Below are 23,236 nucleotides of genomic sequence, written 5' to 3' on the forward strand. Positions count from 1 at the left end.
TCATGATCCCAGGGCCCTGGGATCGAGCCCCCACCAGGCTCTCTACTTGGCGGAGAGCCTGCTTTCCTTCCTCTCTGTCTGCCTCTCTGCCTACTTGTGATCTCTGTCTGTCAAATAAATAAATAAAATCTTAAAAAAAAAAGTCTAAAAAAATAGGGATAATGACAGCACCTACTTTGCAGAGCTGTTGTAAGGATTAGGTGAGTTAACGACTGGAAGGGATTTACAGAAGTGCTTGGTGCTTAGCATAAGCTAGATAAGGGCTTCTTGTTACTATCTTTTTTTTTTTTTTTAAGATTTATTTATTTGTTAGAGAGAGAGCAAGAGTGAGAGAATAAGTGAGCACAAGCAGGGGAGCAGCAAGCAGAGGGAGAAGCAGGCTCCCCGCTAAGCAGGGAGCCTGATGCAGGACTTGATCCCGGGACCCTGGGATCATGACCTGAGCTGAAGGCAGCCGCCTAATTGACTAAGCCACCCAGGCGTCCCTTGTTACTATCTTTGAGAGAGTATCTAGCCCAGGGGTTCTTGACTGGGGAACCCTGGGCTGGTTTCTCCCACTCAACTTCTGGAGAATAAATTCAAAACCTTGTTAAGAGATGCATTTCTATGGAAGGAGAGGGCAAGGTTTCAAAGGAGTCCATGACCTAAACCCTGTTAGTCCACAAACCTAACTTTATAGGCACTGAGAGAATAAGTAACTTGTCCAAGGCCACAAAAATTACCAGCGGCACAGGTAAACGAGCTCTAAGTGAAGTGCACAAGTGTCTTCTGAGCAGGAGGCGCAGCATGTCAAATCACTAGTTTACAATAGCAGAACACACAGGACTCTAAGCATTAGACACCTTTCCTGGTACTTGATTAATTAAAGGGCTAGACACTAAGACAAGCGATTTAATCAGTGTTACTCCTGAAGAGACACTATTCTACAAAGGTGCAGGTCAAAGATCACCAAACCTACTGAAGGAGCCTTAGAGATTATATGACTCAAGTCTCCAGTGACGCCCTCCAGGCTCCTAAAGTCACTGAGAAGTCACTGATAAGGGGCATATGGACAGACACCAAAGCTTCCTGCCCCAAACCCACTGGCACTTCCACTGAACAAAATACCAGGAGACACTTTATCATCAAAAGATCCAAAAGTGAGTATCTTCTTCCAAAAGAAAGGAAAGAAAGAAAAGATTAAAAAAAAAAAAAAAGTTAGAAACCAGTTTCTCCTAGAGGGTCCAAGGGGCAAACCAGAAGGCAAATGTAAGATCCCATGATTCTCTGTGCTCTTTGTTGAGCAATAGAATCAAATATTTGTTTCCTCCCCCATAATATAACCATTAACTTTTGTTAAGACTACAATACTTATTCTATTCATGTAAAAGGTCACCGCAGTGGAGTAAACAAAGTATTTTAAGTCAGTGTGTGCTTGCCTATAGTTGCTAACAGTCATTCTGACACTGACCCAGCTGGGCACTTCAGAGGCTCATCTTCATCTTTTCAAGAAGCTTTATGGACAGAGCAGGCATAGAGAGGTTGTGACGCTCACCCAGGATCCCACGCACAGGACTAGGAGTCCAACCCTGGCCTCCGTGACCTGAACACCTATATGTTCCCAGCCAACCTCATCATGGGTCACTACTCCCAGAAAGTGCAAAGTGCCCCCTGTAATTTCTTCTATGCAGTTACTAAACTCTAAATGACAACAGCTATACATACTTGAAAGCTCACAGGCACATGGGTCAGAGAACTCTGGTGTTCGAATTCACCAGAATGCAGGGATTCGAGTGTCACCCCAGACAAGCCCCCAGGCTGCCAAAATCTGCTCTCTCATGGAGCCTGCTGCTGGCCTCTCTCCCCTCCGACGGTCTGAGAGAGTGCCATGGACTTTATTCCCCTCACCTTTCCCTCCAGGCCGAACAAAGGATCCATGTACCATGGTACTTCTAAAACACAACTGTACACTAACCAATACTAAGTATAAAGTGAAAAAGTTTATGTTTTTAAAAACCCATGGATGCAGTGAGGAAAAATACTGCAGCAGAGAGTCCTGGCCATTCTCAAATCCTCAGAGACTATAGGAGGCACCTGATCGCAGGTGTGAAGGTGGTTAAGGTCCCCAGGGGAGAGGGAAGAGTCACCAGTACAGGGAGGCAGTGAGGGCGCAGGCAGACTCGAAGCCTGCCCCCCACCCCCTCCAGCACACTCAGGCAAAGGAGACTGTCCTGACACAGATGCAGCAGGGGAACAAGCAACTCGGTTTCTGCTCCAGAATCAGCTACTTATAGGGCAGGGGAGCGGGAAAGAAAAGGACAAGCCGAAGGAAGGTGAATGGAGGCAGAATGCTCCATAAAGTGCAACCTGTGACATCTTAAAGGCAAATGATAATAAACCAGTCAGCTCCCATTTTCACCCACCTTGGCCAGCTAAAATCAGACCCCTAAAGTCCACCGATTCCAAATGATGAACACCCAGACTGCAGTAAGAACAGAAACCGAGATCAGGAGAGATGACTGTCCACCTGCCTGACCTCTACAGCTCTGGCAGCTCAGAGGTCAACCCCTCTGGTGTTCCATGTGAAGAGACACATGTGTGAGTGCTCAAGACTCAAACTACGGGGGGGTGGGGAAAGGTGGGAAGGAACTGGAAGGTAGAAGGAAGGCTTAACCAGAAGGTAGGTTTGGAAGTTAGAGAATCACAGATGAAAACAAATATTAGAACCTGCCGTGGCTTAGGAGTGGCAGCTGGGAACAACTGAGAAAAGGGAAAACAACTTGTACAAAGGTCATTTGGGAAGAAAAGGCTGCAGGCTGAGACAAGGCAAGATGAAGAGTGTTGTGGCACAGGACAGGGCCTACACTGTGAGTTGCCACCATGGTGGTGGGCGGGGCTGTGCTCCAAAGTATAACCAGCTCCTTGTGTCCCCTGTGGGACAAGGATGGGGCTAGAAGCAGAGCCTGCCCACCATTAGTCAGAGGCACTGGAGCAGGGCATAAGACACAGGATGCACCTGGAGCCACACCTCAGCTCTGGAAGCCACACAAGAGAGAACCAGAGTGGGTTTCCTAGTCAACTGGTGGGGAGGTTCAGGCAGAACACGGAGAAAGAGAGTGGGGTGTGACTGCAGCAGGCACATGCCAGTGAGACCGTCACAGAACAGCTGGTGGCAGCAGAAACACAGCCACATGTACAGAATCACTGGGCCTCCAAAGAGCATTTTGCTAAGAAATTTGCTGTGCACCACTAGGCAACACTAAAAATATGAGCACAGTATATGAAGTTTCAACCACTCAGTTAATTAATACTCACCACAGCAATTACCGGAATGAGTACACCCAAGTTCCCTGCGCTGCTAGAAGCCTAGAAAATAAAATAATTGAGTCATTGAAAGCATGAGTTCCTTTCATTAAAAAAAGACATAACGTTAATTTCAGAAAAATAATGAGATACATACGTAGCAATATATAAACATGCTCACTCAATATCTTTTTTTTATTAAGTAGGCTCCACACAGGACGCCTGGGTGGCTCAGTGGGTTAAAGCCTCTGCCTTCGGCTCGGGTCATGATCCCAGGGTCCTGGGATAGAGCCCCGCATCAGGCTCTCTGCTCAGCGGGAAGCCTGCTTCCTCCTCTCTCTCTGCCTGCCTCTCTCTTTGCTTGTGATCTCTATCTGTCAAATAAATAAATAAATAAATCTTAAAAAAAAAAGTAGGCTCCACACCCAGTGTGGGTCCCAATGCAAGGCTTGAACTCATGACCCTGAGATCAAGACTTGAGCTGAGATCAAGAGTCAGATGCCTAACTGACTAAGCCACCCAGGTACCCCAACATCATTTTAATACCAAAAAAAAATGGGGGCGCCTGGGTGGCTCAGTGGTTTAGGCCGCTGCCTTCGGCTCAGGTCATGATCTCAGGGTCCTGGGATCGAGTCCCGCATCGGGCTCTCTGCTCGGCAGGGAGCCTGCTTCCCTCTCACTCTCTCTGCCTGCCTCTCTGCCTACTTGTATCTCTCTCTGTCAAATAAATAAATAAAATCTTTAAAAAAAAAAAAAAAAAAAAAAAAAAAAAATGGAAACATGTCAAACAGTAGAATGATTATTTAAGTCATGGTACCCATGTAAAATTAAACACCACATGGGTATTAAAAAGACAACTTTCTGGGTGCCTGGGTGGCTCAGTCGTTAAGCATCTGCCTTCTGCCCAGGTCGTAATCCCAGGGTCTTGGGATAGAGTCCTGCATCAGGCTGTCTGCTAAGTGGGAAACCTGCTTCTCCCTCTCCCACTCCCCTTGCTTGTGTTCCCTCTCTTACTGTGTTCTGTCTCTCTCTGTCAAATACATAAATAGAATCTTTAGGGAAAAAAAAAAAAGACAACTTTCTGAAAAATATTTAGTCACTTTGGAAAGTTCCCACAGCAAATTTTAAATGGAAAAAAAATCAGGATTTCAGAGTATGCAATGATATAATCCTGATTATGTAAAATAAATATATTCCCATAAAAAATCCAGGAGGAAGTCTATCAAAATGTCAATGATGAGAAACGCCTGGGTGGCTCAGTCAGTTAAGCATCTGCTTTCAGCTCAGGTCATGATCTCAGGGTTCTGGGATTGAGCCCTGCTTTGGGTTCCCTGCTCGGCAGGAAGCCTGCTTCTCCTTCCCCCTCTGCTTCCTCCCACCCTACCCCACACTTGTGCTCTCCGTCTCCTCTCTCTCTCTCAAATAAATAAACAAAATCTTTTTTAAAAATGTCAGCGGGGCGCCTGGGTGGCTCAGTGGGTTAAACCTCTGCCTTCGGCTCAGGTCATGATCTCAGGGTCCTGGGATCGAGCCCCGCATCAGGCTCTCTGCTCGGCAGGGAGCCTGCTTCCTCCTCTCTCTCTCTGCCTACCTCTCTGCCTACTTGTGATCTCTCTCTGTCGGATAAATGAATAAAATCTTTAAAAAAAAAAAATGTCAGTGATGAGTACATCTGAGTAGAGGAATTATGGGTGCTTTTTACTTTATCAGTTAACGGTTTCTGCATCTTTTCTATAATAAACATATATTCTTTTCAAGTTATGGAAAATTTGGGGATTACATAAGAAATAACTACTAAAAGGTAGGTTCCCTGGTTGCACACACAAATAAGGCTATAAACTATAGTGCACACACCGATGAGCCTCAGTTCTGGAAGCACTCACTTCAGTACATTCAGTTTATTTTTTCTATTAATAGCAGCAGCCAAGTGCATTGAGCACCAACTGCATGCCAGGCAATTCCAAGCATTTCATACGTAATAACTAAATTTCTGGGGGAGAAAACGGGGTGTGAATAGTTTGCCAAACCCTACAGACACTCAGCCATGGGGAGAGAATCTCAAGCCCTACCTCCTCCTCTCTGGAAACTAACGGCTTCCCAGATATGTGATGACTGAGAAGAATTGTCGTTTTTTTTTTTCTTTCTCTCTCTCTTTTTTTAAGATTTTATTTATTTGTCAGAGAGAGACCATGCACAAGCAGGGGAAACAGCTAGGCAGAGAAGTAGGCTCCCCGCTGAGCAAGGAGCCTGATGTGGAATTCGATCCCAGGACCTTGGGATCATGACCGGAGCTGAAGGCAGCTGCTTAACTGACTGAGTCAACCAGGCATTCCAAGAATTTTCATTTCTTAATTTATAATCATGGCTCTTTGTCTTCATTGGGGCACATGTTGGCTAACCCCCTCTCACAGATTCTGCAAGTCCCCTTATTCTCTGAGGCCCCATCTTAGGGGAAAGCACAGCAGTTGCTCAGTAAACACTGGGCTGTTCCCTGCATGATCGCAAACAGGAACTATTCTGCAAAGAACAGGATTCACAGCTCTGCACCTGTAAGGTAGAAAAGGGATCCCTGCACTGTCAGGGCCACAACCCTCACTCCCAGCCTATGAAAGGAGGATTACATCCTGAGTCTTGAGAATGTAATCTTGTAGCGAGAGCAGGCAGAGAAGAGCAGCCCTTGAGTCCAGGAGCGTCCTTCTTCTGGGCCCTGAAATACAATTTCCAGGGGAGGCAAGGAGAACGACTCCTGAAACATCCCTCGGACACATCACAGCCTCTGCCTTCTTGGCTGCTGAGTATCTCCCTGCATCTCTGAGGAGCCCTCACTTCCTGATGCCCAAAGCCCCACTGGGCACGACAGATGCCTCTGTCCCTTGTGCATCAGGATGGCCTAGCTGTGCACCATCCTGGGAGATGACTGTCAAGGGGTTTAGCAGAGCAAGGCTGAATTAGAGCGAAGGCTCTTAGGACCGCTTCTCGCACTAGCTATTCCCCCTTAGCCAAGATTTTCACACAGAGGGCTAAAAGCTCCTTTTTCATTCAGTTTCCAATTTAGCTGTCACCTCCTCAGGTCATCACACAGCCTGATCTAAAGTGCTCCTCTCCACACTGCCCTGTTTTGGCTTTGCTGTCTGCAGGAGCAGGCCCCTTGTCTGTCTGTTCACTTCCGTAACCCCAGCACCTAGAACAAGGGTGAAGAGAGATTTGGCCATGGCCAAATCTGACCCACACCTGTTTTTGGAAATAGAATTTTATGGGGGCACGGCCACCCATTCTTTAACTGGCTTTATGCTACCGGGACAGAGCTGAGTAGTTGCAACAGGCTCTACAGCCCACAGAGCCTAAAATAAGTATAATCTGGCCCTTTAGAGAAGGTTGGCTGACCCTTGACTAGGCACACAGTAGTGTGTATGTGTAACTGTCTGGGGAAGGAAGGTGGGAGGAAAAGACAAAGGAGGATGAAGGTGGAGACTCTGGTAGAGAGACTGGCACCAACATGACAGGTCCAAGAGAACATGATGGGGTAAGGGGCTTAACCTGCCTCAACCTCCCCAGTCTGTCTCTTTGGAGGCTCAAGACCTGTCCCCCTGGATGGCCTAGATTAGGTCGGATCTGGCCCTTCTCATGTTGTCACTGTGTTTTGATGAAGGCCTCCACCCCCTGGCTTCATGATAGCTGAGAGAAGGAAGAGGGGAGGTCTGGGGGAATCCACACTAGGCTGCTGTCACTTACCACCCTGGGCCAGGGGAGGTAGCTATCACGAGCCAGACATGGTTCTACAAGAAAGCCACCCTCTCCAAACACTTGCCAGCAGCCCCGAGAAAGAACCTTTGTTCTTGCTGTTTACGAGATGCCCCGGGTGACCGCCCTCCCTCCCTCCTTACCTTCAGGGCAGGCCCCTTCTCACTGGCCCGCTCGCTGGCCCGCTTTCCCTCCAGCCCCAGCTGCACAAACAGCTCCAGCAGGTTCATGAGCAGCTCGTCCACAAGGTGCTCATCCTGGATGTTGGCTGCGATGTTGGCCAGGGCATTGATCACCGCCAGGGAGCAGTGCCTGGTGGGGAGAGAAATGACAACTGCCACAACACAGGGTCTGGACTGCAAGGGTGAGGCCAACTGACTCCTGCCTCATCACGCCCCTCAGTGCCTGTGAATGAAGGAGCTCTCCAGAGGGGATGAGTGTCTCTGTGAACACCGGCTCCCTAAAGGACAGTCAGTTGCTACAGAAATGGCTTTAACCTCTCCTGACATGCATTAAGGGTCTCAGGGAACTGCTTAGGGTCCAGGAATCCACACTTACAGAACTTGTGAAGATCTTAGGACATTTCTGAGTGTTGAAAGCCTACTACATAGCTAAATTCCTATAAATTCTCAAATTACAGGTAGCCTTAATTCACTATTACCACTCATGAAACTTTCCTCTGACAATCAGCTTTTCCCCCACACTGCCTCCACCATGGGGTTGATGCTAGTATTAGTTCACATCAGGCACTCAGGAAGCACTCAGTGGCCCTGGGACAACCTGCATTAGGACAGTGCTAGCACAGGTAAGTCCTGGATACAAAGCTGACAATGTCCCCCGCCTCAAGAGTCACAGCAAACCAGCAAGGCTGGCCAGACTTCTGTGGGGGCAGCCAGAGCCTGCCACTTCTATGCTGGATGACCTCAGGTGAGTGGCTCATCTTTGAGCCTCAGTTTCCTACCAAATAAAACAATAATAATAGAATTCCCTCCTCACAGGGTGTAGAACGAATGAAACACTCCACGTGAAGCGCTGAGCACATTGCCTGGCCCCCAGAAATCTCCCAGCAAACAGGACACCCTTCACAGACACATGAAATCCTGGGACTTAAGGGCAAATGAATGGCAGTAAGAGCCTCCACTGGTGAGGAAGCGGACAAACCACTTTTGGTGGTGGTAAGACTTTATGGAGGTGGAGTCAGAAGTTGAAGAACTGGTAGGCATGGAGAAGACCGAGTACTGCATACGGCAGCAAGACAGAGGCAAGGGTCAGAAGGAAAACAGCAGGAGCAAAGACAAGGAGGGGAAGGTGTGAGGACCAAGGAGGTGCAGGAGTCACTTCGGGACAAGGAAGCAATGAGAGAAAGAGATGTTTTGGTCTGTGAGTCAGTTTCTTCACAGAGACCAGAGATGGATGGATAGACGGATAAAAGGGAAAGGAGCTGAATGCCTCCCTAAACCAGTCCTCAGGCTGTTCTAGTAGCCTGGGCTGGAAATGGAGGCAGTAAGAAGGCAAAGGAATGATACCGGCAAGAGTGTGGATTTATCAAGAGCCTTCCCACACAACTGGAGACAGGTGTTCAGAGAGGGTGAGCTTTTTCAAAGGTCACACAGCCATACTCCCACCCACTAACATGAGTTGGAGAGAACCTCAGAATGAGCCCTGCACATAAAGGTCAGAAGGAGAGAAAAGAAATGCCTACAAAGGGGCACAAGTCTTCCTCCCTACCCTTTTCTTCCCTAGGTCTGTCAAACTCTTGTGAGATCCTCCCTATGTGGAAAAACATGACCCTGCCCTCAAGGCATTCACAGTAGGGGCAAGGAAGAGGCAAGGAAGCATATCTTAGTCTGCTGGGAAAACTGGCCAAACTTTACACAAATATCAAACATCTGAGGACAAAAAATGTCCATTCCTTCTGACCCTCCAAATCCCACCTCTCTGAATCTATCCTGAGGAAAGCGTCAGAGACATGCACAGATACACAGCTATTAGATTGTTCAATGTAGCGCTTAACAGCGGGAAAACTGGGAAACTACCACACCTCCAAGCTAGGGACTGATTAGATCTCGGTGCTGCCCTATGATGGGACACTCTGCAGCCATTAAAGGTGGCACATGGAAGAAGGTTAACGGCATGGCTGATGCACTGGTACATAAAAAAGCCTGCTGGCTGGGCTTTAAGCTTTCAAGCCTATACTGGAGTCAGGGAGGGTCTGAGGTAATGACACTGAGATGCTCAGCTCCCGGTGGCACTTGCTCATTTCCTGCTTGTGCATGCACTGATTTGTAGCACATACTTCTTTTGTAAGAAAAAAGTTTATTCAAAAGACAAATTCCCAAACCTCACACTTTTAAAGGGGGCTGAAAACTGTCATGATCTAGAGTGACAACGAGGTCTAGTGAATTACCTATAGCCATGATCCTTGTAATCTTTAGTGGCTGAATACACGACAGAGCTGGCCTTCACGCTGATCTGCTGGAAGAGATTCCACACTTCCTGATAAATATATTGCTGGAAGAGAGAGAGGGACACGGTTACCATGGCATGACTTCCCATGCCCTTCCTTGGAACATGGAAAAAGCCCCTCTACTATCATTCAGAGCAAAAGCTTCTGGAATGTATGGACCATAAAAGGCCCAAAAGACCATCAGGGGCATCCATTCCTAAAGCTTTTATAGCAAACTTCAAAAGCTAAAAGGGAAATGGTTTCAACTTAAATCCTATTACATGTTATTAACATCAGCAAGAAATGAGTTTAAATCTCCTCTTCCCAGCACTTACAGAGCCATCACTCTATTCCCTGTTACTTGGAAAAAAATCTCCCAATTCACTGTCAGGAGAGCTGTGAGCATTTAACTCATCTGCAGGGTAAATTTAATCTATTTTTGCACTCCTGATAGTCAAAGTAACAACGCTTGCAGAGGGTAGTGGGTTTTACCGTAGGTCCTGCCTTACGTTTCCGGTGATAACCAGGCAGCCCAACTGGTCGATGATGAGCACATCAAGGGGGGAGGGGGGCTGGCAGAATTTCTGCTGCAGGATCTGCAGAATTGGCTCCATGACCTTTGGGGTGTCCCTCAGGGCCACCGCAATGTGTCCCAAGGCTCGGATGGTATGGTCAGGAATCAAGTGAGCATCCCTATGGGGGGAGAAAGAGAAGCATCCTGGGAACAGTCCTCTGTGAAATGAAGCCCAGAAGCTACAGCCTGGACCTCAAAGTTACCAGTCTTTCAGATGAAGTGGTCATCCGACAGTGGCTGCCTGGAATCCTTACTTCCAGAAGAAACACAAAGTCTCTGGTTCTAGGCAGTATGACACAGATCTTTCTCTGCTCCTAAACAGTGGTCCAGGATCAACATTCTAATGTGGGTTTCACCTTAAATCGGAGGACAGACCTGATGCATGACTCCACACTGTGCAAGTAAGAAGCACAGACGTGCGAGATACCAGGCGCGTCACACACCCCCCCCCAAGAACAAGTGGCTGCCCCTTGGGGATGAGACATACTTGTCGCTCTCCTGGGAGATGTAGAGCCGGTTGGAGAGGCTGGCCAGGAAGGCCTCCACGATTACCGTGTCCACCGTCAAGCCAGCTTTCAGGCACCTGGACAGTGAGGAAACCCGCATGGCATGGGGCATCAGAATAACAGATGAGTGTTTTGTTTTTGGTTTTTGTCTCTTTGTCAGGTCTACAGAATTTAAAGAACTGTTCTGAGCATTTTTTCCCCAGAAATCTGAATGAAAATCATTACACAGAATGAATTCAAAGAATTGCTGCAGATTTTGCCCACTTGATAAATATCTCAGTCAGAAACAGTAACTTCATTATTTGACCAGAACAGTTTACTTCAGAATGTTATACTCACCCTGATTTCAATTTAAAATTTCCAGAACTGTTCCTTTTTTTTTTTTAAGGTTTTGTTTTTTTTTTTTTAATTTATTTGACAGAGAGAAATCACAACTAGGCAGAGAGATAGGCAGAGAGAGAGGAGGAAGCAGGCTCCCCGCAGAGCAGAGAGCCCGATGCGGGGCTCAATCCCAGGACCCTGGGATCATGACCTGAGCCGAAGGCAGAGGCTTTAACCCACTGAGCCACCCAGGCGCTCCTCCAGAACTGTTCCTTAACAAAAGTTACAGTAACTGGCTCAAGATAGATGGTCCCAAGACAGCTCGGGGAATATTATATGATATCCCAAGGTTTTACTAGTATGAAGAAAAATTTATTTTCTAAAGAAAAGGGGTAATTTTAAAAGCCCATGAGGACACAAAATCTTTTCAGGCATCTCTTGCTTTCTGCATCTGTTTGGCTCCCAGGCCAGAGTCAGAGAAGAGTATTTGGCTGACAGAAAAGGGCCATCATATTCTCTTGATGGGGCTTCTGAGAGCATGGAGCCAGAATTCAGAGAGAGAGATACATTTTCTTTTCTTTTTTTTTTTTAATATTTTATTTGTCAGAGAGAAGGAGAGAGCGCGCACAGGCAGGCAGAGAGGCAGGCAGAGGTGGAGAGAGAAGCAGGCTCCCTACCGAGCAAGGAGGTCATGCGGGACTCGATCCCAGGACCCTGGGATCATGACCCGAGCTGAAGGCAGCGGCTTAACCCACTGAGCCACCCAGGCGTCCCGAGAGATACATTTTCATATAAATTAGAATGTATGTGGTTTCTGAATTTGGAGTGTAAGAGTTCACATAGCAGAAGCCTGGGCAGCAAGGACACTCAGTCATATAAAACCTGTCCCTTATGCTAAAAATTAAAAAAAAAAACACAAAAAAACTAGAAAATGTGACAATGTGTTGTTACTCTGGATGGTAGGCTGATAGATAACTTTTTCCATTTTTTCTATATTCCCACTTTTAAATTACATTTATGATCAGGAAAAGAAAAACAAGTCTTATTTTAAAAAAAATAGAGGTGCCTGGGTGGCTCAGTCAGTTAAAGCATCTGCCTTCAGCTCAGGTCACGATCCCAGTAAGTCCTGGGATCGAGCCCTACATCAGGTTCCCTATTCAGGGGGGAGTCTGCTTCTCCCTCTTCCCTCTGCCCTTCTTCCCACATCCCCTCCAGTTTGTACTCTCTCTCTCTCAATATAAATAAAATCTTTTTTTTAAAAAAGTGTGGCGCCTGGGTGGCACACAGTCGGTTAAGCATCTGACTCTTGATTTCGGATCTGGTCATGAGCTTGGGGTCATGAGATCAAGCTCCACATCGAGCCCCACATCAGGCTCTGCACTGAGCACAGAGTCTGCTTGGTAATCTCTCTCTTCTTCCTCTGCCCCTCCCTCCTGTGCACACGTGTGTGCACTCTCTCTCTAAAATAAATGGAGGAATCTTTTTAAAAACATCATTAAAAAATATGTAATAATCTCTTTTAAAATCAGATGTAGGCTTACAATAGCCCAAAACAAGCTTTAAAAAATTATGAACATTTCTCATTTTTTAGTAATTTTATCTAAAACTTTTTCCCTTCCTTCCCAGGTTATGCATCCCTCTGGCCGGTCTCCCACCTGCAGATGTTGTCAATGGCAATGTCCCGGAGCTGCTCATACATGGAGGGTTGGGTCTTCTTTCCCGACATGACATTTAGAGTTGACTCAGAATGCTCATTGGTTACACTGATTTTTATATCATTGCCAGCAACTAAATGTAAAAATTTAAGTATGTATCTGGTTAAACCTGTCATTTTCCATCCCCTTGTCAATAATTCAAAACCAAAATAATATGCTGATCACTTTTACCTTATAAAACAACCCCTCTAAAAATGATTTAATCAAACATTTCAGCAGCAAAAGTGAGAACAGAAATGATGAAATTAACATGTTTAAACAAAAGGAAGAATGTTTAGGTTGCAAAGTGATAAATGAGTAACACAGCACTTTATAAGAAATGGTTTGAAAGTCCTGATGAACACCCACAGGTACCCAGCCCCAAGGGTGAGGCATGTTCCTGTCCCTGAGGATTACCTAGCTGATGTGCACAAAAATAGTAAGGGTGGGGGGTGAGTAGAGAGCAGGAGCTATAGAGCCACAGAAATCCCTCCTTGTCCCAGGGTCCAGGGAAAAGTCTTTCACCTGTTTGGAGGTTGGGTTTCTTCTTCTGAAGGGAGAGGACAAAGCACCCATCTTCACAGGATTGATGGGGTGGGATGAGCATTAGAGCCCCAGGAGGAAGCAGGTGTTAATGAATGCTAATGGTTACAGGTGGCCAGATTTGCTCGGAGCCCCTGTCCTTGTCATAGAAACATGGTAGTACACTTGCAAGGCAGGAATACGGACTAGCTGAGATCCAGCATGGAGACCTCCTGACCAGTGTCTGGGACATGCTGGACTCTCACTTTAGACCATCTCAGTGATGGAAGGAGCCAAAAACCAAGTGGGACTAGAAGACCCCTCAGTGGTAGCAGGAGTATATGCCAGGGAGGGTGGAGGAAGGAAAGAACTAGAGCCCAGATGGGGTCATGCAGTGAAAGCCATGAGGAAAGGCATAAAGGAGAACAGGGCTGGGCGCACAGCCCAGCCACAATCTCTCCGTCACGAAACCAAGGCGGGCTGGCACACAAGGTCATGTGGTCCTTTCCTTGGACCCTCAGGGACACATGGGATTTAGGAACTGGAGAGGTGGCTTTGGGTACAGCCATCTGTTACCTGTGTGGTACTGACTGTGGCACTTATAGAGCTTCACCAGCACAGGGGACGGGACAACCAGGAAGTCCCGCAGAGACGGTGTCACTGAATGCACCACCACCGGGAACCTCTCACACAGGCGGCCCAGACCCTGCAACATACCATCAAGCCATCACACAACATGGGTTGTAGCCAGCCGAGCAGGCCCAAGCAACAGATGCCCAACCTTTCTGACACCTGAGTTGGACCAGAAACTTCCAAGGTCAAAACACCTAGGGCCACTTTGCTCATGGGGCAGAAAAAGAGGAAAGAAGCACGGTCTAAGCTCTGCTTAGCCTAAAGAAGAGATATATTGCTAAAGTGTGTCCATTTTTTTGGAAGCAAATTTAGGGGAGAAAGGATACACAACACAATTTCTGAACAATGGCAGATACGGTTATTGGGATTGGTAACTTGGCAAGGTAAGAGTCTCTGAGAGCAGAGCTGGCACTGCAGACATCGGGAGGTGTCCTCAGCACTTAGCCTATGGTCTTGGGAACGGCCCAGTAGACACAGGGTGGCCTCTCCACAGACTCAGCTGCTCCTGGAAATCACAGAAATCCCTGGCACACTATCACCAGCAGCCCCACACTCATTGATGAACTGTGTCCACAGCAGGCTCTGGTTCAAGTTCCTAGAGACAACAGCTCAGGTTGTGCTGCTGGCATGCCAACCAGAGCCTAAAAGATATAACAAGAAGATTCCCCTGGTTGACGGGACCAGAGCCTCACCAGTGTCAGTGAGACTCACCTGCAGACAGCAGATAAGCAAGGGCAAATGAGCAATGATGACTTTGCTGGACGTCTTAGACTGCAGCTTCTCGGAGAGCTTGATGCAAAGATTTTCAGCACCTAAAGTCAAAATGAGAGGAGGCTATGGATGATTAGTGAAGGCCAATATTTACAAAATACTTGTTCACCAATTAATCATACAATTAAATGCCCATGGGCATACTTTTTGCAGGCTTTATTAATAATGAGTGGCTACACCAGAAAGTATTTACAGGCAGTCAGGCATCTTTAACTGAAACCTCATCTCTGCTCCATCTCTGCTGTTGTGAAAACACCAGCCCATGTGGTGAGGGACTGCTCTCTCCTCTCTGCTGGCCCTGAGCCTCTCGTCCTAGTGCTCTGCACATGGCGGCCATCCACAGTCTGCCACACACTTCCAATTCTGCTGTTCACCCTAGACAAGCACCTTTTCCTCCAGCACAGACCTCCCACTTCTCCACATAAAAGCCTAAAGAACCATCAAGAAACAAGGGACAGAACACATAGTCCCTGTGGCCTTGGCCATCACCTCTTCCCGTGTCCAGTTTCCTCAACCTGAGGACAGGATACTGGACATCTGGGGCACGGCAGGGGTGACACTCACCTTGCTCGTCCTTCACGGCCCACACCATGAGATCCACACAGGCAGCGTTTGCCTGGCAGCGCAGCTTGAGGGGGCTCAGCTCATTGTGGACCCGGTCGGCATCATGCAGAATCTTCTGGAGTTCCCCCTGGCTCGTGTTGAACTGCTCCAGTACAAAATCATGGATCTCCTTCACAAAGGAGGTTGGGAGGTCTGTGGGAAAGACAGCAGGCATTGTGGGTAGAAACAAACCACGAAAGTTCAGGCAGTAGCCCTATGGTCTCTCCCACTCTAACAGAAAACTGAGAGGAGTAGGTCTGCTGCTAGCTCCTTTGGCTCTAAGAATGCCCACTGCGGAGGCGGTGCCTGGGTGGCTATCAGTTAAGCATCCAATTCTTGATCTCAGCTCAGGTCATGATGTCGAGCCCCTGCTTAGGATTCTCTGTCCCCCTCTGGCCCTCCCCACCTGCTCACATACATACACAGAGGCATGCTGCGCTCTTGCTCTCTCTCAAAAAAAAAAAAAAAAAAGAAAGAAAGAAACGAAAGAATGCCCACTGGGAATAATCTGGATAGGCTGGGCTGGCTGTCAGCATACACGCTACTGGGCACTCAGAAGAAATGACCATTTCCCAGGGAACCAAGAGCCATGCTGTGTTTTAAGCAGTCAATATACTAAAACTTGAATGTATGAAACACAGAAACTGGTATGTTATCATTGCTGGAACTGGTCCCCCTAACAGTGAGAAATACTTTAGTGGTTTGGTTTGTTGTTGTTGTTGTTGTTTTAAATGAAAAGGTTGTGGGCTATCAGCTAAGGGGAAACTCGCTACAGCCTGAAGATGAGAATTCCCCGGGTACAGGGCTGCATCTTTGGGGCACCCAGAGTTCACAGCTTCTTCCAGCTCTCATCTTTGGGGCCTAGAAAAATCAGGAGAATCCCTGTGATGGGAACAAGTCAGTAAAGCCAAGGAAGCCAGCAACATGAGGCTCAGGTGGGGAGAGAAGCCTCAGGGCACCTGAAGGTCAGGTTGGACAGGCCAGTCCCTTCCACCTTCTTTGTGAACCTAACACTTGCTGGGTCTCCAGCCCAGCACAAAGTCCCAGAAGTTTCTGGAACCGAATTAGGAAAACAGCTAACTAGATTATAGTATGTCTTGTACATCTTGCATAGTATACCTTCTCCTTGACAGAGTACTACATGGTCATCAAAACTTATGTTGATGGAGAATACTCTACAACATAAAAGAAAGCAGGAAACACATTTTAAAGATGCACAAAAGAAGGAAAGGTTAAATTTGTATGTGTGCACATGCTAAACTATAATAATCTGATAACTATGATAATCTGATAAATAATCTGATAACCATTTTCTCTTAGTTACCAGATTATAATAAATGCCTCATTTTCTTATTTTTTTAACTTTTTGAAATATCTAAAATAGACATGTTAAATTGTATACAAGATCGGGCGATCAGGACAAGACAACACAGCCATGTCAGAAAAGCCTCTGAGGAAACAAACCCACCAAAGGAGCCATCATTGATGATATCATGGGTGCAAGACCATGGACAGATCTTTTCTTTATTTCCTTCTTCCCCCAAATTTTAGTAATGTGACCATGTTACATGCGTGTTTTTAAGCAGCCATGGCAGAAGGAAGAACAGACCTGCGACAGTGGCCTGGAACCCCATGTCACCGCAGTCACATGTGGGCGCAAACTGTCCATACCTTTCATGTAGTACAGAGTGTCACGCAGCATCTTGAACATGGCCACGTAGAGAGGGTCGCTGAATGTGGTGTAGTAGAGATCTGCGCTAGGGTTGGCCTGTGAAGGAGCAGAGACACATGACTACACCATAGAAATTCTCCCGACTTCCCTCTGCCTTCTAGGGTGAGGCCCAGCTGAGTATTATATGCCTGATGTAGCATTAGAGAGATGGAGTCACCGTTTATCATGATTCACCACTTGGAACAGTTGAATTCCTCTCCTCCCTCTCTTAAACATCAGGCAGAGGAAAACAAAAGACTCAGGCTGTTCAGAGATGCCTGTGGGGGATCATCACTGCACCCTCCAAACCTCCACATATTGGTCGAATGGAAAGAACCACCCTCCTCTCACTGAAAACTCACCGTCTTTGGCTGTCTTACAGGAACCGGAGAAGGAGAAAGACAGCCAAGCAGCCGTCAGACCACTGTGAGGTGATCGATTTAAAAGAGGCAGCACAGAGCAAGCTCTCAGGGGGAGGCTGTGTGGCCAGTATGAGGACTAAGCTCACTGACAACCTGTCACTCCAGTCCCTACCCACAAACTCTTCCTGTTCTCTTTACGCGCAGGCTCACATCAGGCTGATCTCAGGATGGTGACCCGAACAGACGTACCTCTATCACGCTGGCTACGACTGCATCCAAGGATTTGAGAACAGGCTCCTCGACGATCTTCTTCACCTGTCAGAGGAAACAAGACCTCATGAGGCACCTAATGAACACAGGGAGAGACAGAGATGCCGGCTCCCTCTAATAAAGAACAAATCATGTTGACAGATGAAACCACATAACAAGCTCATGAGATGAGAAATGAGATGGAAATGACAGGCCAACAATATACCCATTATGGCTTCACATCAAACTATAACACAGAAAATGTCCTCAATTCTGCCATCACTTGGAACTTGTCTTCCTGCCCTTGAGTGGCAAAACATGAAAACGGGAAAGGAACCAACTCCCTCAAATTTGCTGACATTAGATTTCCATTTCCAAGATGTCAAAGTGTTCAGACTCTAGGCATCACTGACAATGCACCCAAACCTCCTCCCAGACATCAGGGACACCGTCCCAGCCGGCCCTCAGCCCTGATGACTCCTCCTCCTCCTGCTGCTGCAGGCCTGGTGCTCCAGCCCTGTGGAAGCTGCCTAGGTACTCCAAATGCAGCATGCATTCTAGATTTCTAACAGAAGCAGTTATTTCCACCCATGCTCTGTACTAGCATTTAGTACAGGAATGAAATGTTCTGGCAACCACAGAGCCTCCTGATAAAACTGTCTGCCGCCCCAACTGTAGTTCTTTTTTTTTTTTAATTTATTTGTCAGAGAGAGAGAGAGAGTGAGCACAGGCAGACAGAGTGGCAGGCAGAGACAGAGAGAGAAGCAGGCTCCCCGCCGAGCATGGAGCCCGATGTGGGGCTCGATCCCAGGACGCTGGGATCATGACCTGAGCCGAAGGCAGCCACTTAACCAACTGAGCCACCCAGGCGTCCCCCAACTGTAGTGCTTAAAGAAGCTGACTTTCGAAACGTATAGACAATGATAGAAGAAATGCAAGGAGAAGAAATGAAAAACTGCCTAGAAGCTAACCTTGAGAAGTTAAAATATACTGGGAAAAAGAACCACCTTTATAAAAGAGTGTGAAACACACAGCCTTCAGTTGGGATTTCTGACGTGATACTAGGAAAAGTCACCTGACCATCTGAGAAGGCCACCCAGGCCTTCGGTCTGGGACACTAACAGGGAGGAGCAGTTTAGGGAGAGTTTTCCTTCTCGAGAGCAACTTCAAAAACATCTGTAGGCTATTTAGTAATTGACTGTGGCTCTATCCTCATTAATTATTGCCAATGCTTTCATGCTTTGTTGTGTTTTTTTTTTAAGTCGGCTCCCCTCCCAGTATGGAACCCAGCTCAGGGGCTTGAACTCACAACACTGAGATCAAGACCTGAGCTGAGGGGTGCTTGGGTGGCTCAGTCGTTAAGCGTCTGCCTTCGGCTCGAGTCATGATCCTGGGGTCCTGGGATCGAGCCCCGCATCGGGCTCCCTGCTCAGCTGGAAGCCTGCTTCTCCCTCTCCCACTCCCTCTGCTTGTGTTCCCTCTCTCGTTGTGTCTTCTATCAAATAAATAAATAAAATCTTAAAAAAAAAAAAAATAAGACCTGAGCTGAGATCAAGAGTCGGATGCTCAACTGACTGACCCACCGAGGTGCCCCTGCTTTAATGTCTTCATACATCTTCAGCCTAAAACCAGCTCCTGCAGGGATTTCTGTTCACACTCCACACTGAGGGAGACCCTCTCATTCTTTTCAAAGATGAAAGTCTCATTTTTAGAGTCTGTCCCTGATAGCATCTTTATCCTTATCTACCCACTTGACTCTGTCTCAAAGCAACTCAGCTCAATCATAACAATTTCAGAGTCCCTGGATCAGGGACCCATCTATTTCAGAACTGGGACAACAGCACCAATGACTTCTCTGATGCCACCTCAGAGGTCAGCCCAAGGTATCCAAATATGAAAAAAAAAAAAAAAAAAAAGGTTTTGAATTGATCTAAAAATATCAGCCAAAGGGAGGGAGTCCGGAGCAATAAGGAACTAGACTTGGGGTCAGATTCCCTGGGCTGAGTCCCAGCCCTGCCCTTTGCTGATGGATCCTTGATATATCTGGCACTGATTGCCTCACCTCTAAAACGGGGATGAATCCCTGCCTCTCTCACATGAGCGCTAAAATGATTCAATGAAAACATTACACAAATGACTTCAGGTGTTACTCTCTCCTTCTTCCATCAAAAATTTATGACTTCTAAGTTATATTCTGAAATACTGAAAAACTCCTAGTTTTTCTTTTGGGAAAACAAACAAACAACCAGGGTTTGGCGTCCAGGTGGCTCAGTCAGTTAAGCATCCGACTCTTGATTTCAGCTCAGGTCCTGACCTCAGGCTTGTGAGATTAAGCCCTGTGTTGGGCTCCACGCTCAGCATGGAGTCTGCTTGAGATTCTTTCTCCTTTTCTCCTTTTCTCTGTCTGTCTACCTCTGCCCCTCCCCGACCACTCACTGATCTCTCTCTCTCCATGAAAAATCAAACCAAAACAAAAAGAAAAACCAAAACAAAAGCCATGCTTATACCACTAGCGATTTTACTGACTGAGGTACACAGGCTCTGTTTAACCACGGATGTTTTCCTTACCAAGTTTAAGAGTTCTCGAAGCATTTCTAGTGGAATATTAAACTCCTTATAGGTGATGCCATTGAAAAGAGGAGAAACTGAGAAGCTGGAACTGATGGTGGAAAAGTAGTAATCAGGCTCCAGGGCACTCCCATCAGGTAAGTACGAGACTGGCAGGGAAGAAAACCAGAAAGTCAATCACGGTCACATACGACCAGGATACTTCCTCAAGCTGCTTCCCTCAGCAACCAACAAAGGCATAGAGTTTGCTTTTGTTTATACACCAATTCTTTTTTTTTTTTTTTTAATGAACAAGTAAAGGCTGGATTTCAAATCTTTGGATTTGAGAGTGTTTCACATCAAAGCTCAGATATAATCGTGTCCTAGTATTTTCAACATAGACAGTATAACTTTATGTAGTTAGAGAAAAAAAAAGTACTACATCTTTTTTTTTTAAGTATTACATCTTTCTAAAGGTTGACATATGTAAGTTTCAGGTCCTCAGGACCCCAAGATATTTCACCACCAAAATTAGAACAAAAATGTACATTATTAGAGGTTTCAAAATAAGAACAAAAATAAAGTCAATCATCTAATACTTATGAATAAATATGAACCCCAAAAGTCTATAATTGTTTGAAAGTTATCTATGATAGAAGACCACGACTAGAAAATAGTTAAGTTTGTAGTATTTTCGTATTAAATAGTGATAGACAATTACCAGCCCATTAAAAAACAAATAATAAATTTTATTACTTTCTGAAGCCCTGCATCACAGAAAAGGCAAAGAGTTGGGTTTATTCTGATTGTGTCAAAACTGGTGTGTATTTCTATGATGCTAGTGATGTTCTGCTGACCTGATTATAGGCGGATGGGTCCCATGGGAGCAAACAGGCAACTTACAAAGAGGATGGGCAATAATATGGAGAGCAGATGAGACACTGGAGGCCAACATCATAAATGATCACTGAAGGAGGGAATGAATGAGGAAAGAGTGAGAACAAAGCTGGTTTAAGCAGGTAGGGAAGAAGGTAAGGAGTATGTGTCTGTGTGTATGTCAAATGTGTATAAATAAATGTATTTACACACACACAGATATGTATATTTATTCATAAGTATTTATTTACTCATATTCTCTCACAAGTGCTGGATAAACACACACACACACAGGAGTATTATTCAGCCTTAAGAAAGATTTTGCTGTTTGCAACATCGATGAACCCGAAGGACATTACGTGAAGTGAATAAGCCAGGCATGGACAGAAAATAAACTGCATGATCTCACTTATATGTGGACACTTAAAAAAGTCAAATACAGAGGCGCCTCTGCCTTTCGCTCAGGTCATGATCCCAGGGTCCTGGGATCGAGCCCCGCATCGGGCTCTCTGCTTGGCAGGGAGCCTGCTTCCTCCTCTCTCTCTCTCTGCCTGCCTCTCTCCCTACTTGTGATCTCTATCTGTCAAATAAATAAAATAAAATCTTTAAAAAAAAGTCAAATACATGGGAGCAGAGCTGAGCAATCGTTACCAGGGGGCAGGGAGATGGGGGAAATGGGGAGATGTTGGTCAAAGGTACAAAGTTGCAGTTAAATAGTATGAATAAGTCTAGAGAGCTAATGCATAGCATGATGACAATATTTAATAATATGGCATCAAATACTGGAAAGTTGCTAAGAAAGCAGATTTCAGGTGATATCACTGCATTAAAAAAAAAGAAAAAAATGATAATGGTGAGAAGGACATGATTAGAGTCATCAATTCACCGTGTATATGTATATCAAATCATCATGTTATATACCTTAAGTATATACAAGCTTATTTTTAAAATAATAATAAAGAAAAAATGTTTGTGATTAGAGGACGCCTCTCAGATGCCATGAAATAGGGACTAAGGTAGAGATGGAGGCAAAAGACAGAGACTGCAGAGTCGAGGATCTAAGAAATGGGATTCATGAAGGGAGGAGTCATTGAAAGTTTTTAAGGTAGAAATGATTTGTGCTTTTAAGAAATAACTCTCTTAAAAACATTTTTTTTAAACTCTTTAAAAACATTCTTACAGCTCTGTAGAAAAGGTCCTGGAAAGAGAAGAAAGACCAACTGCAAGAAAAATCAGACTTGGGGTGCTGGGCTGGCTCAGTCAGTAAGGCGTGCAGCTCTTGATCTTGGGGTTGTGAGTTCGAGCCCCATGTTGGGTGCAGAGATTACTTAAAAACGAAATCTTGAAAACAAAAGAAAAATCAGAGTCGAACAGGAGGTACTGGAGCAGAAAAGGAAGGAAGAGTGTGTTTCCTGCTTGTCTTGACAATGAGGTGTACTTTCAAGAGCAGGAGCGGAGCTCACCGCTGAAGCAAAGAGGCCCGCACAGAGCCCTGCTCAGCCTGCCTCCGCTGGATGAGTGCAGGAAGTTCACATGGGTGGCCCACACCTGGGTGCACCCAAATCCTGGGCACTCTCTGGAAGTGCACCAAGGAGGGCTGTCCCAATGGAGAGGGGCCCATAAGTAGAGAGATCAGAAGAGCTGTTCACCAGGGAAAGCAAAGCCTTCAAGGGCACACCATGACTGTCTTCAGATGCCCCAAGGACAGACAGGTGGCAGGGGTTGTTTAAAGTCTGGAGGGAAGGGCACCTGGGTGGCTCAGTTGGTTAAGCATCTGCCTTCAGCTCAGGTCATGATCTCAGGATCCTGAGATCGAGCCCCGCATTGGGGTCCCTGCTCAGTGGCAAGCCTGTTTCTCCCTCTCCCTTTGCCTCTCCTCCTGCTTGTGCTCTCTCTTGCTATCTCTGTCACTATATGTCTGTCTCTGTGTCAAATAAATAAATAAAATTTTAAAATAAAATAAAGCCTGGAGGGATACAGTCAACCACAAGTGGTTCTCTCTGGGAGCAGTAGGATTTTGAGTGAGTGAGCTTGGCCTTTACATTCTAACATACACACAGACTATAACACAGGGTCCGTTCTCCACAGCTAAGAGACACTCTAGGCAAAGCTGCCCACATTTATTTGAGTTCAGATTCTCTCCTCATTTTTTTTCTTTTAATTCCTGTCACATCTTTTAAGATCCTACTGAGAAATGCTCTTTAAGTAATTAGCATGATCCAAAAATGGAATAGATATAGCATTCTGGTTTCCCCACTTCCTATCACTTAACCTATCACTTAATTGAGTCTTACTTCTCTTGAAAATAAGGTAGAGGCGATTTTACCACATGGCTGACACTGTACAGGGCTATCCTATGAATCTAATTCAGTAAATTATGTGAAAATGCTTTGTGATC

General features: G+C 46.1%; 1 protein-coding gene across 1 annotated transcript in view; it reads right to left on the minus strand.

Moving 5' to 3' along the window:
• The window catches only part of PI4KA (phosphatidylinositol 4-kinase alpha), a 119,277-nt gene that overhangs the window by 65,779 nt on the left and 30,262 nt on the right, over positions 1-23,236 (minus strand). Inside the window, exons 8-19 of the mRNA XM_046025499.1 lie at positions 19,984-20,132; positions 17,416-17,481; positions 16,765-16,861; positions 15,055-15,246; positions 14,431-14,531; positions 13,663-13,792; positions 12,526-12,658; positions 10,531-10,626; positions 9,979-10,162; positions 9,431-9,534; positions 7,167-7,335; positions 3,295-3,345 (exon numbers count right to left, since the gene is read on the minus strand). Coding sequence (XP_045881455.1) covers positions 3,295-3,345; positions 7,167-7,335; positions 9,431-9,534; positions 9,979-10,162; positions 10,531-10,626; positions 12,526-12,658; positions 13,663-13,792; positions 14,431-14,531; positions 15,055-15,246; positions 16,765-16,861; positions 17,416-17,481; positions 19,984-20,132 — 1,472 coding nt within the window. The remainder of the gene's footprint in view (positions 1-3,294; positions 3,346-7,166; positions 7,336-9,430; positions 9,535-9,978; positions 10,163-10,530; positions 10,627-12,525; positions 12,659-13,662; positions 13,793-14,430; positions 14,532-15,054; positions 15,247-16,764; positions 16,862-17,415; positions 17,482-19,983; positions 20,133-23,236) is intronic.

Source organism: Meles meles, chromosome 12 (genome assembly GCF_922984935.1).
Source record: "Meles meles chromosome 12, mMelMel3.1 paternal haplotype, whole genome shotgun sequence".
NCBI lineage: Eukaryota > Metazoa > Chordata > Mammalia > Carnivora > Mustelidae > Meles > Meles meles.